Source organism: Camellia sinensis, chromosome 15 (assembly GCF_055761805.1).
Source record: "Camellia sinensis isolate YWXY chromosome 15, ASM5576180v1, whole genome shotgun sequence".
NCBI lineage: Eukaryota > Viridiplantae > Streptophyta > Magnoliopsida > Ericales > Theaceae > Camellia > Camellia sinensis.
Window position 1 is genome coordinate 92,498,685 of NC_138975.1, and position 13,568 is coordinate 92,512,252.

General features: G+C 38.0%; 1 protein-coding gene across 3 annotated transcripts in view; it reads left to right on the forward strand.

The window, feature by feature from the left end:
• The window catches only part of ATM (Serine/Threonine-kinase ATM-like protein), a 177,529-nt gene that overhangs the window by 45,711 nt on the left and 118,250 nt on the right, over positions 1–13,568 (forward strand). For all 3 annotated transcript variants that reach the window (XM_082907876.1, XM_082907878.1, XM_082907877.1), the window contains exons 17-23: positions 486–557; positions 6,920–7,075; positions 7,171–7,260; positions 7,339–7,526; positions 8,136–8,742; positions 8,880–8,951; positions 9,132–9,317. In XM_082907876.1, the coding sequence (XP_082764002.1) occupies positions 486–557; positions 6,920–7,075; positions 7,171–7,260; positions 7,339–7,526; positions 8,136–8,742; positions 8,880–8,951; positions 9,132–9,317 (1,371 nt within the window). The remainder of the gene's footprint in view (positions 1–485; positions 558–6,919; positions 7,076–7,170; positions 7,261–7,338; positions 7,527–8,135; positions 8,743–8,879; positions 8,952–9,131; positions 9,318–13,568) is intronic.

Here is a 13,568-nt window from a genome sequence, read left to right on the forward strand (position 1 = left end):
ATGAAGTTGTTTAGGTTAACAGGTGGAAATTCTCTGAAGCTTGCAGTTGTGTTAGTTCTGTGGAAGCAGATTATCACCAGCATCTGATTTCACTTAATGTCTAGAACACAATAAATAAATTTTAGTCTTTTTTTGGTGGTTGGGATAGAAGTCTCTGTTTGTAATAAGACGACGCTAGCCTCTCTGCCTGTGTTGAATTATAATTATATTGGAGCTCTGGTTGACCCATTCAGCTGAGTGCACTTCTGTTAAGGATTATTGTTGAACAATTTAAAAGACCCAGAACTTGCCTCTTTTTATTTACTCCAGTGGGCATAAGGTTGGCAGTAAATTTTCTGCCATCTATTTTAAGACAATTTTTACGGACTTCAAATTTTATATTCAACGGTAAGGAAGAGTGATATGATCAGTCAATTCTTTATAAAACTTGAGGAATATCTACCATTATGTTCATGTTTGTGACTTGCCATCTTTGTTTTGTGCAGGGTGACCTCCGAGACAGTTTACACCTCAGACAAAATCTCTTAAGGGCAGTCTTGGCTTTAGTTAACTGCCAGGTTTGCTTGTTTATTTAATGGAAGTAGTTTTCTCTCTTGATTGTTCAATTGTTTTATTCAGATATCTGTACTTTTTATTTGCATTGGAAGATGGATGAATTGTGTACGAGTACAATTGTTCTTCTAGAATTTGTTTTTGGCAAGTTGGTACTGAGGTGGCCAGGATTCTCCATGCATATAATTTTGGTCCATGGATAAAGATTAGTGATCGTATGCTTACACAAAAGTTTTATTATAGGAGCTACTTTTTGTAGGTGTTTGGTAGTGAGGTGATTGGTTGTGGACCTCTAGGAAGATGCTGGGTATTTAAATGGCCAACGATTGCCAGAGGTGGAGGAGAGAACCATGGCAGCCTTGAGCAAGAGATGTTGGTAGGGAGAGATCTTAGTAGGGTGAACACATAGTCTAGCAGGGTAATCTTTCACAAGATAATATGTCTATACACATGTACATGATCATGATGCTCTACAAATGTATAGTATGCTCAAAACGGTTTCTCATTTAAGAAAAATGGTTTATATCAATCCCAATGACCAAAACCAAACATTCTTATCAACCTGGTGAATCCTCTCAAGTGCATGCATTTGCTAGTAGTCATTGCTATGCACCACCTAATCTAGTGAGGTATCTGAAGTAGTAGTCTACGAGTGACCTTGGTAAGCATCACTTAAACACCACCAAATTTATCGGTTTCTAACTGGAAGGACCTTGGCACCTACACCGGGTGGGTTTTTAGTCTTTCACTTGTAACAGAGAAGACAAATTCGTATGTATATTTTTATGAATCAAAGGAGCTAAGTACAAATATATAATCTAAATAGAATAAAACCCTAATAACCTAAAAGACTAAACTACCTTTAATGAATAATATAAAATAACACACATGCACACCCCCCATCCCCCTCAAACTGAGGATATGAGCGCAGAAAGTATCGAAAGTTTGGCAAGAAGAAAACAAAAACAATCAATAGTGTGAGTCTTCGTAAAAAAATCGGCCAACTGAAGAGAGGAGGGAACAAAAGAGAGAGTAATATTGCCAATCTGAAGATGCTGTCTGACAAAGTGACAATCTATTTCAATATGCTTTGTTTGCTCATGCAAGACTTGATTATGGGCAATCTGGACAGCACTCTGATTGTCACAATACCACTGAGTCGGATCAGAAAGAGAGACACCCGTATCAAAAAGAAGCCACCGAAGCCAAACTATCTTGAAAGTAGCATGAGTCATTGCACAATACTCAGCCTCAACGGTGGAACAAGTAACAACAGTTTATTTCTTACTTTTCCAAGAGATGAGAGAATCTCCTAGAAAAACACAAAGACCAGAAGTGGATTTGCGATCAGAGATGTGACCCGCCCAATCAGCATTAGCATAGGCATGAAGAGTCAAGTCCGAAGAGGCAGATAACAGCAGACATTGCAACAGAGTGCCACGAAGGTAGCACAGAGTATGAAGTAAGGTAGCCCAGTGTGTGGAACGAGGAGCAGAAACAAACTGATTGATAATGTGCACGACATAGGAAATGCCTGGACGAGTAATTGTGAGATAAATAAGGCACCCAACTAACTCTCGATACAAAGTGGGATCCTTAAGAAGAATGCCATCAGAAGTAGAAAACTTAGCATGCAACTCAATAGGAATGTTGACAATTTTGTCACCAGTGAGATTAGCACGAGAAAGAATATCACGGGCATATTTAGTCTGAGAGAGAAGATACCCAACAGGAGAAGTAGCAACCATAATACCAAGAAAATACCAAAGAGATCCCAAATCCTTCATCTTGTACTCCCGAAACAATTGATGCTTAACCTCCTCAATAATACTAGAATTAGAGCCAGTGATGATCAGATCATCCACATAACAGAGAATGAGAACAAGGCCAACAGAAGTGCGCCAGACAAAGAGAGCACAATCATGATGACTAGGGTGAAAACCAAGCTGAAGTGCAACAGAGTGAATCGCTCATACCAAGCACGAGGAGACTGCTTGAGACCATACAGAGCACGGCGAAGACAACAAACAACACCGGGAGGGTGAGAGAGACCAAGTGTGGGGTGCATATACACTTCTTCAACAAGATGCCCATTCAGAAAAGCATTTTTGACATCTAGCTGAAACAAAGGCCATTGATGGGCAGCAACAATAGAGATAAGAGTGCGAACAGTAGTCATCTTGGCAACGGGGGCAAAAGTCTCATCGTAATCAATCCCATACTCCTGAGAAAAGCCTTGGGCAACCAAACGAGCTTTGTATCGTTCCAAATAACCATCAGAAAGGGTTTTTGACCTTATAGACCCATTTACATCCCACAACATTCTTGCCAGCAGGTAATGGAACCAAATCCCAAGTCTGAGTGTTAGCCAAAGCAGTTAACTCGTCATTCATGGCAGCAATCCAATTTGGATCATGACAGGCTTCCTTGTAAGACCTATACTCAAAATAAGTATGAAGACAAGAAAGAAAAGACTAATAGGAAGGGGAGAAACATGTATTACCAAAACCAAGCCGGTTTGGAGGATGATGGTCTCACTTTGAAAAGTGATGATGTGCAGGAGGAGCGGGATCTAGAGAAACTGTTGGAGGGGCAATAGGGCTAGAGGCAGGCGAGCTCGGAAGTGCTTTGCGACGTTGATAAATAAGAAGAGGAGCAGAGGAAGCGGGAGCTGGAGAGGGAGTTGAAAAGCAGGGGAGGGAGTAGCTGGCGAGATATTAGGAGTGCTAGTAAGAGGCAAGGTAGAGACCTCAAGATCAGAAACAAACTCATCGGGAGAAAAATTAGGAGGAAATGGGTCAATATGAACCAATTCTTCCGCAATAAGCTGAAGGATAGCACCATCAACAGAAGGCAAGGGGAACCAATGATGAATAGCTCCCCAAAGTGGCTCAAATTGATCACGAAGGGCTATAAGAAACTGAACAAGACGTTGCTTCGCCCGATACTTGGTATAACTGTCAAGTAACTGCAAATCTGATGGTTTCATTAAAGTAAGCTGATCCCAATAAGTAGTCATCTCATTGTAGAACTCCTGAATAGACTTATCTTTTTGACTAGCATTGCGCATAGACATCTCAAGTTCATACTGTTTTGCAAAGTTAGACTCAAGGTACATAGTTTTCAAATAGTCCCAAACTTGTTTAAAAGTAGAATACTTGGAAAAATTCATACCAATAGTAGTTTGAATTGAATTATGAAACCAAGTAAGAATTTGTGCATTTTCCTTATCCCATTTAGCAACATCGGCCTCCGTTTCTTTGGATTTCGTAGGTCTAATAGTCACACCAATAACATATTTCCACATGCCTTTACCCATTATAAAGTTCTTCATTACATGGGACCAATAAGAGTAATTGGTACCATCCAACTTAGTGGTGATGGCTTGCAGTTTATCATCAGCCATATTGTAGATAGAGAGATGCAAGTTGACGCTGAGAGGCTTCAAAGGCTGTGAAAGTTGGAGAGATGTGTACTCCAGAACCATACAAGATTGAAGTCAGATATATTCACCAAAAAAAATAAAAATAAAAATAAAAATAAAAATTGAAGTAAGATGGTTGTAGGATTCCAACTGTTGCTGAAACACAGACACAGAGGGAGATGAAGTCAACTGTTTGCAAGTCACAAAGAGTTCGAAGCAGCCCACACAGAAAATCAAACCAGAGAGTGAGTCGATTTCTGAGGATTGCAAAGAAAACAGAGGCAACAGCGTAGCAGTAGCAGTAGCAAAAACATGGCCGAGCAACGAAACAGAAGCAGTGATAAAACAGAGCAGAAGAGAGAAACCGAAAGGAGACGGTGAACACTGAATGCTTCAGTCGAATGGTTCAAAGAAGAACCCACATGCAGAGGTCTGCCACAAACGAAAAATAAAACAAAATAAAAGACCACTGCGTGATGAGGAGAGCACCTATGAAGGTATGCAAAAGAACTATGATGGCCTGTGAATGCTGATGATGAACTGCAGAAACTAGGTCAGCAGGCGTTTGTATGGCTTTGATACCATGATAACAGAGAAGACAAATTCGTATGTGTATTTTTATGAATCAAAGGAGCTAAGTACAAATATATAATCTAAATAGAATAGAACCCTAATAACCTATAAGGCTAAACTACCCTTAATGAATAATATAAAATAACACACATGCACATCACCATGGACTATTGAGCCAAATTATTCTCAACCTCATCTATACATGACCTGAATTCACCACCATTAGTCAATTAAAACCGTAATGTTTTAATGTAATTAATGCAACACATGCAAATATTCAATTCTCATAAAATGTGCTCCATGCACCTCCGTTCAACAATGTATTTTCATTTCCATGAATTCAACAATTCAATAATACAATAAATATAGGTTTTTGTTAACCTATTGTATCAATGTCTACAAAAATGCCATTCTCCACCAATGGCTAAAACAATTATATCTAACAACGATATAATCTCACAAATTATACTCATCTATTCTCAATTTTAATATAACATCCTTAATTCCAATATAACATCATCAATTTCTAATTTTGTGTAATATCACAAATTAGGACAAATTTGGGGCTTTTTTTTTTAAAAAACCCACATGCAAATTTGTACAAGGAAAATAGGTTTGGTAAGAAAATTATAGAGAAATATCAAATTATTCCCAATTTTGTACAAGGAAAATTGGACTTCAGCATGTGCGGCCCCACCTGTTGAAGTCCAATTTCTGAAGAAGGTTTTCTACAATTCTATTTTTTGTCCTTGCACCCGAAACTCAAATATTAAAAATGACACAAGCTAAATAGGAATTAGTACCCTCTTAATCGCACAATCCAAACACAACTCGTCAAATCAAATGTCCAAAAGTGTATTGAGGCATCCATATAAGTGGGCTCAAGTCGGGTTTAAGACCCGGGACACTACAATAGGTATGATACCTTTTCCTAGGTGTCACGTGTTGGGCCAACGCCCCTTTATTTCTGAGATCGGTCAAGGAAGACCTACTTACTCTTAATGAGCAAGCCAAGCAGCCTTGACAAGCCCTTGATCCCAGCCTCCAATCCATAATCCTTCAATGATCTTGAGCGGTGGATGCCTAGCTCTTTCTTATAGCTTAGGATGCGAAGTGATGACCATGATAGTAGTAAGTAATGATCTCAATTTTGATAAAAAGGAGTAATGATCCCAATTAAGGGGGTGTATGCATAGGGGGAGACATAAGCTAGCCAATGGCCGGGTTATGCTGCTATCAAGTGGGAGTGACCACTAAGTGGAGGTACGTTGGCTGGGGTTGGTCTTGGGTGCTTCTTAGCATTCCCTTTAGGAATGAGGCATGAAAGGCTGTGATCAAATAGGGGGACTCATCTGGGTGAGCTAGGGTGTGTTGTGGGGTGGCATTGCCGAGCGGGTGAGCTTGGCTTAGAAGAGTAGTATTGTGGGTCATGCTTCAGGCTTTTTATACTTTGAGTCATATAATTTGATGCTTTGGCTTGCTAGGGCCCTGAGAGTGCTAGCTGAGCAGCCATTCTTGGTGGTCTATATGCCTCTACTTAGGTTACGCATATAACTCCAATCAATCTGCTTTGGGATATCATTGTGCCTTGGAAGGGCTGCCATGTGGAGATCGTGGCGCAGAGGTAGTGGTGACATGGCGCCTTGTAGGGCTCACCACGTAGCAAAGGGTGGTATAGATACTCAAACTATTTATGAAGTTATATCTTGCCTTCCTTATCTTTATAACCGTTGTAGTGTTTTTTGGTGAATTTATAAAGTTGTGCTATTCTTACTTTCCAAACAATTATTGGTGTAAATTAATTTTATTTTTAATATGAATATATGTTTTTGTTGTTTGGGTTTATTTTCCCAAGGAAATATGAGCTTTACATTCACTGATTATGCCACTGTTAATGATTGAAGAGTGCCTTTGTGAATGTGTTTCTTCGTCTTTTTAACCTTTTCTATTTTTTGAAACTGTTAAATGATCATCCAAGGTGGTAAGGTATCCTAAAGGGGTAGTCAGAAAGGGAAAAGAATTGCATGAGAGTAAATGAGAGGTAAAACGCATGAACTAAAAAGCCCCATGAATTTTCTGTGGAGTTCGTCAAGTGTACATGCATGAGTTGAATTCAGTAGTACCTAATGATCATATTACTGTATTTTTATTTCATAACCTTTGGAACACTATCACGCTGGTAGTTTCTAGGGGGGAGGATATTATGTTTTGTTTTGTTTTGTTTGATGTTTCTTTTCCCCTATTTCATTAATATATTTTTTTGAAATATCTAACTTGTAACTTGATATGTCATTTAACTAGAATTTTGGAAGATGCTTTAGTCTAGTGTATTCTGTGATATTTTTTTACAAGCAGTGCCTTCTTATGCAGGAGTGTCCCATGTTGAATGAGCGCATCATTGTATTGTTGCCAGCGGCTGTTTACGCTCTTTGTGCTGGTTGTGCTCCTTTACCACTTGATTGCAAAGGCCTTTTCCCATATCATTCATCCATGGATGTTCCCGAAGCTGTGGAGGAATGGGTTAAGGTACATGTTGATGATGATCTTTTCTTGTTATTATTGAACATCTTGTCTATACAGATTGGTTTTGGCTGATAAAATGAATTCGATGGTGGTTGTAGGGAGAAGATCGCGAGCATGAAAATTTGCATGAACTTTTTGAATGCTCTGTTGAAGTCCTGGCAAAAATTGATCATTCTTTTGGTCCTGAGGTTTTTTTTTCCTTCATCTCAACTACTGTTTGTTTTTTGTTTAGTTTTTACCTTCTGATTGTCATTGTTAATTTTCAGGTTTCCGAATCCCAATGCTATCGGAATGTACGTCTTCCCCATCAGTTAATAGATTCCCTGCTTCATGAAATGGAGACCTATATTCTTGAAGCTGTAGTAGATAAAAATGTCGAAAAGATGCTTCTGTCTGATGTCTTCTACATGTGTGCTCTCTTATCTAATTTTATGTTCTGTTCGTATATAACGAGGTTAGTCATTTCTTCTTATCTACTTTTAATGACACAGGTGTCAATCTTAGAAATGCCATCCATCTGTACCAGTGTGTTGAGGTTAAGTTTGTGTCAGCGCTGCACTTCCTTATCTGCTTTAGACTAGTTGTATGAAAGTTGTATGCAGGTTTAGTATTCATTTCTCTATGTTCATGCAAAGCATTGGCTGAATTTACTTTGGGCATGGTTTAATTTGTTAGTTATTATTTTGTTTCTTTGTTTTCCTTTCTTCTTCTTCTTCTTCTTCTTCTTCTTCTTCTTTTTTTTTTTTTTTTTTTTTTTTTTTTTTTTTTTAAATAAAAAATTATTTTGATGTAGGCATATTATTTTTTTGCTATGATGATGTTTCATGTTTAATGTACAATATAATTGGAAGACACTGAATGTGATATTTCTTGCGATTCACAATTTGGCTGATGGCTAATGTCAAGTTCAGCCAAATTGTGAGACTGAGTGGATGGACATTCTTTCTACCTCCATTGTAGCCATAGATTGAAGTCGATACAATTTTGGTATGCACAAGTGATTTTGTCTCTAATAATTTATTTATACTTTTATCTATCCTAAAAATGTTTTGCTTACTTTCAGGGAAAGAGAAGAAGTTTCGTCATTCCTCACTAAAATGGGCCAATACTCGATAAAACTGCTGGATTGTGCTGTTTCTGGTATTGAAAAAAGTCATAATGATGCGAGACGTGGTTGTTTGAACTCTAATTATATTTTTGAAGGCATGAATTCCGTCATAGCTTCTTCCAAAAGTTTTGTTTGCTCTCCTCTTTTCAACAAATGGAGAGATCAAAATGTTTTTGATGTCGTAGTCTATACTGCAATAAGTCAATCTATTGAGAGGCTTTTGAAAGCTCTGGCCAAATTATATGAAGAATATTCTCAAAGTGCAACGAATTTTCAGCCTCAGATAGACCTGCCTGACTTTTCTGCTTCTATCACTTCTGTTCCAAAATCTCCATCGAACAGCAGTATCAGTATGATTATGGACATGGAGTTGGACTTGGTTGAAGATTCTAAAGATGTTGATGTTATAGCAGTTAGTGGGAAAACTGTCAGTGGTGTTTCTGTCTCGGCTGGGACATGGAAGTTTGACATTATATCACTAATTTCCTGTTTTTTCGCAGTTTTACCAGTTGTTACTTGGGAAATCTTGTTTGACCTTATGGACAAAGAAAATGATGCATGTGTATGTCAATGCACTAGTTTATGTTTATTATTTTTATTGTTTTTGAGGTTTGTGCTAGTCTATTTTTTTAGTTTTATTTGTATTATATATATATATATATATTTACTTATGCTTTTAATGCAATTATTCTCTTTCAGGTCTTGGAGAATATTTTATTCAATGTTTGTCGACATCCTTATTGGCCCTCTTCCAGAAAGTTTTCAGACTTGGTACTGTGATCACCTGGATACTGATGGCATGAACTTTGAGAACATGTGCAACTACAAGTTACTTAAATTAATGAATATTATTTCAAGCTACTTATTGCTTGATGACATTCATACCCTTGGACATTTGCTTCCTTGTTTTATTGATTATTCATGGTTATGTATTTCAACTCCTTTTTGCAGGTTTCATCAATGAATAACATGGTAGATTTGAGGGCAAGCCTTAAACCACAGTGTTCTAATATCCTAGCTGCTATCTGTGATTTGCTAGGGACCTTAATTTCCTTGGACACTTTTCGAAGGGATACTAACACTGTTGGAAAGGACACAAATATTGCTCTACCTTTAAGGGAAAGAATCTCTGAACAGGTAGTTTCTTTATCTTCATTTATTTATAATATAATAAATGGTGCAAAGTTGGTAATTACTAATTAGTAATAATTTCTTATTTCGGTAATTGTAAAATATACTCAGAATTGTGTGAAAATATCTGAGGCAAGAATTTGAGAAAAGAGGGAAAAAGGAATGAAACACTCTCAGAGTCTGAACAGAGAATATAAGAATAGCAAAAAAATCCAATTCCAACTATGAAAAATCCATGAAGTAAAAACAAGTTGTTGCTTGGGTTGTTTCTAATGGAATGGCAGCCATGTTAGTTCTACATGAGAGCCTTTTTCTAAAGGCTAAAAAGGCACTCTAATCAGTCACCTAGGTAGGTCCCTTTCCTATTTCAGTTTGCCGCCTATTAAGAGAATGGGTCCCATTCAAGCGGCCTACCTTTATTCATCTCAGAATCTTTTGGGAGGCCTTGGTGGTCTCTTTTTATCTAAAATAGTTTAGGAAACTCTTCCTACAAGGAATGGCCTTCTTTCTTTCATCTAAAAGCTGGCTGGTATATTCTCATATTCAAAACAAGGAAGGTGCCGCTCATTCGCAATTACTACCATAAGAAAGTCACCCCTCTAAAGGGGCTTATGCGCTCTGTGACTTTCGCATGTTATGGGATGTCGAAGACTGAATTGAGTTGTTATGCATTTAAGCCTCCAATTAAGTGCAGTAACATTGTTTTGACATTATAGAGTCCTAGGATACACAGTTAATGCTTTAATGCAGTTTTAGTTGGGATGGAATCTATTGGAAGGAGAAAATAGTTGGATGAGTTTTTTAGTAATATCATGAGGGATAGGTTGACGCAAGAGGACATTAGTGTTGTGCGGAGAGCCCTATGAAAACTCAACCATGCTAAGATAGTTGATGGCTTCTAGATGAACGATACAAATCCGAGAGAGAAACAAACACAAACTAGGAGCATGGTTTGGTCTGAAACTGTCTCCACGAGTATGGTTTGGTCGCTTTAGTTCTGCTATTATATCTATGGGCTTTGTTTAGTGTCACTCAGATCACACTTGTTTTATTCGTCGGAATTCTGTGGGACAGTGAATAATCTTGTTAAGTGTATGTGGATGATATTATTCTCGTAAGTGATGACTCTGTCGGCATTGGTCAAGTAACAAAGGACTTGGGCCAAACTTTTGGTATTAAGGATTTGGGATGGCTCAAATATTTTCTGGGAATTGAGGTGGCTCGCTCAAGGGAGGGGATCTCTGTCTCAGAGAAAGTACACCATTGACTTGCTTAAGGATACTGGTATGTTAGGGTGTAAATCTGCTTCTACTCTTATGGATCCTAATGTCAAGCTCACATCAGAGTCTAGTGAGTTGTTGGATGACCTAGGCATGTATCAGCATCTTGTCGGACGCCTCATTTATTTGACGAACACTAGACCTGATTTGACATTTGCGGTTAGTGTTGTGAGTCAGTTCATGCATGCACATTGTAAAGAGCACCTGGACGCGATTCATCATATTTTGAGGTATTTGAAGACTTCTCCTGGCTTAGGATTATTCTTTACAGTTGGTCTCCAATCTAGGCTCTCTTGTTTCACTAATGCTGACTAATGCCGACTATGCAAGATCTAGGACTGATCGGCGTTCCACTTCTGGCTTCTGTACTTTCTATGGTGATCATCTTATCTTGTGGAAAAGTAAGAAGTAGGCTGTTGTTTCTAAGTCTTCTGCAGAGGCTGAGTATTGGGTTATAAGTCATGGGACATGTGAAATTCTTTGGCTTCGCTCTATTTTGGTATAATTGGGATTTGAGGAGACTTTTCCATTCTCTTTATTTTGTGATAACAAATCTGCCATTATGTTATTTTCTGATTCTGTGCTTCATGAGCGTACCAAGCGTATCGATATTGACATACATTTCATTCGAGAAAAGATTCGGACTGGCATTGTGTTTCCATCTTTTGTCTCTTCTTTCAGCAGTTGGCAAATATGTTCACAAAATCTGTGAGACCAACTTTGCTCCGGTCTTCCATTGACAAGCTGCGTTTGTTGGATATCTTCATGCCAGTTTGAGAGGGAGTATTAAATATAGAAACTAGAATATTATGTTTAGAATATGAATTAGAATATTTTTATGTTGATTGTAGAAATCTCTCTTCTTGTCTATATTGTTTCCTTAAGTTGTATCATGAATATATTATATATATACATGGCCTCTACCTCATTCAAAGGTAAGCCAAATAATTCTCTCCATCCTTTTCATAGTGTGTCCCCTTATTTAATTAATTTATTTTCAAGGGATACGGTGAGGACGCTTCTCTTTCGGGGACATGTCAAGTTGTCTTTTCCCCTATTTTATTTAGCGCTTTTGTTGAATGTTAAATGTTTATTATTTTTTTCTTAAATTTAAATACTTAATAGATGATCCATAAAAAAAGATATAAATTATAAGTGCTAATTAATATAAATTATTAGTGTTAATTTAAAAGTGTTTAAAAAAATAGAATTAGAGTTAGTTTTTGTTAAAATTGACTGTTTGTAAATATTATATTAATCTAGATAGCAAATAAAAATATATGAAAACACATTTTATTGCCGTGTCCCCGCCGTGTCCATGTTCTCATTTTTTTGAAATCGCCATGTCCCGTGTCCGCATTTGTATCCGTGTCCATGCTTCTTAGGTCAATTGTGCATGTCTTTTTTCTCGTTCTCTACTCTATTCGACATCACTATACTATCACAGCCGAAGGCTAATAGTAGAAATCTTACAATGCAGTATGCAAAAAATACACAGACACATATATAATGTTTAAGCTAATTACAATGCTAGAGACCTAATATTTATAGGCCAAAACCCAAATCAATTAGGAATCTTGCTTCTCACATTGTTGGTAGGGATGTAATCGGTTTGGGACTGTCGGTATTTCGGTGAAATTTTGCACCGAATTGATAATGTCGGTTTTATTATATTGAAAATCGATACAGATCAATTTTTTACCAAACTGCATCGATTCAAACAGTTCAGCTCAATGTGGTTTAATCGGTTTAAATACTTTCAAAATGAGTAGTTTCTTAAATTTGTAGTATAATAAATAATTTATATAAAAATATAAAATTAGCCATTTGTACATAATTTTAACTATATCCAATCCAACTATTCACAAAAATACAAACAAAAAAAATTAATAAATACGAATGTGTAGAAATTTAATGTATAAAGAGAAATAGAGAATTGTATTATTGATTGATTTATATTGATATCTATTACAATGATTCATGATTCCTATATATAGAAGAGGGTGAGTGTGTAGTAGGTAAGGAGTAGGTGAAGTGGAGGTGGTAGTGGTGTAGTGGGTTAGGTTTAGTGGAGTAGGTTTAAGTGGGTGAAGTAGGTGGAGAGTAGGTGGATTTTAACAGCCCCCCGCAAACTTAAGGGGGATAGGAACTAACCAACTTGAGTTTGGAGAGAGTAACAAAACAAGAAAATACATAAAAATAAAAGACGATAAGAGACACTGTATGGTCGTGTCAGACCATTGGTGAAGACACTGGATGGTGGTGTCATAACGTTGTAGAGGACACTGTATGGGGGTGTCATAACCATGTAGAGGACACTGTATGGTGGTGTCATAACGGTGTAGAGGACACTGGATGGCGGTGTCAGACCGATGTAGAAGACAGTTTATGGGGTCATGTCGGACCGTTGTAGCAGACAATGTTGTGACAGTTGTGGTGACAGTTTACGGAGTCTTGCTGGACCCTTGTAGAAACTAACCGGAATCAATGTCGGGACAGTTTACAGAGTCTTGTCGGACCCATGAAGGAGCTAACCGGAATCAATGTCGGGACAGTTTACAGAGTCTTGTCGGACCCATGAAGGAGCTAACCGGAATCAATGTCGGGACAGTTTACAGAGTCTTGTCGGACCCTTAAAAAGTCGCACCCTCAAAAGGTGTGCCCAATCTTTCAAAAAGGCGTGCCATCAAAAGGCGTGCCCAATCCATAAAAAGGCGTGCCATCAAAAGGCGTGCCATCAAAAGGCGCGCCCACTTCATCAAAAGACGTGCCCGACAGAAAGTGTCGAGCCATCAAAAGGGGCGCCTGACACGCGGCGATGCACGTGATTGACAGAGCGCGTGTCGGCCTTGTCGTCTCTGTCTTTATAAACCAAAGCGAAGTCTGAGGCTTGGAAGCATAACAAACCAGTTGAAACCTCTTCGTTCTCTGTAACATTCTGTAACCAACCCTTCTCTGAAACACTCAGCAACCCATG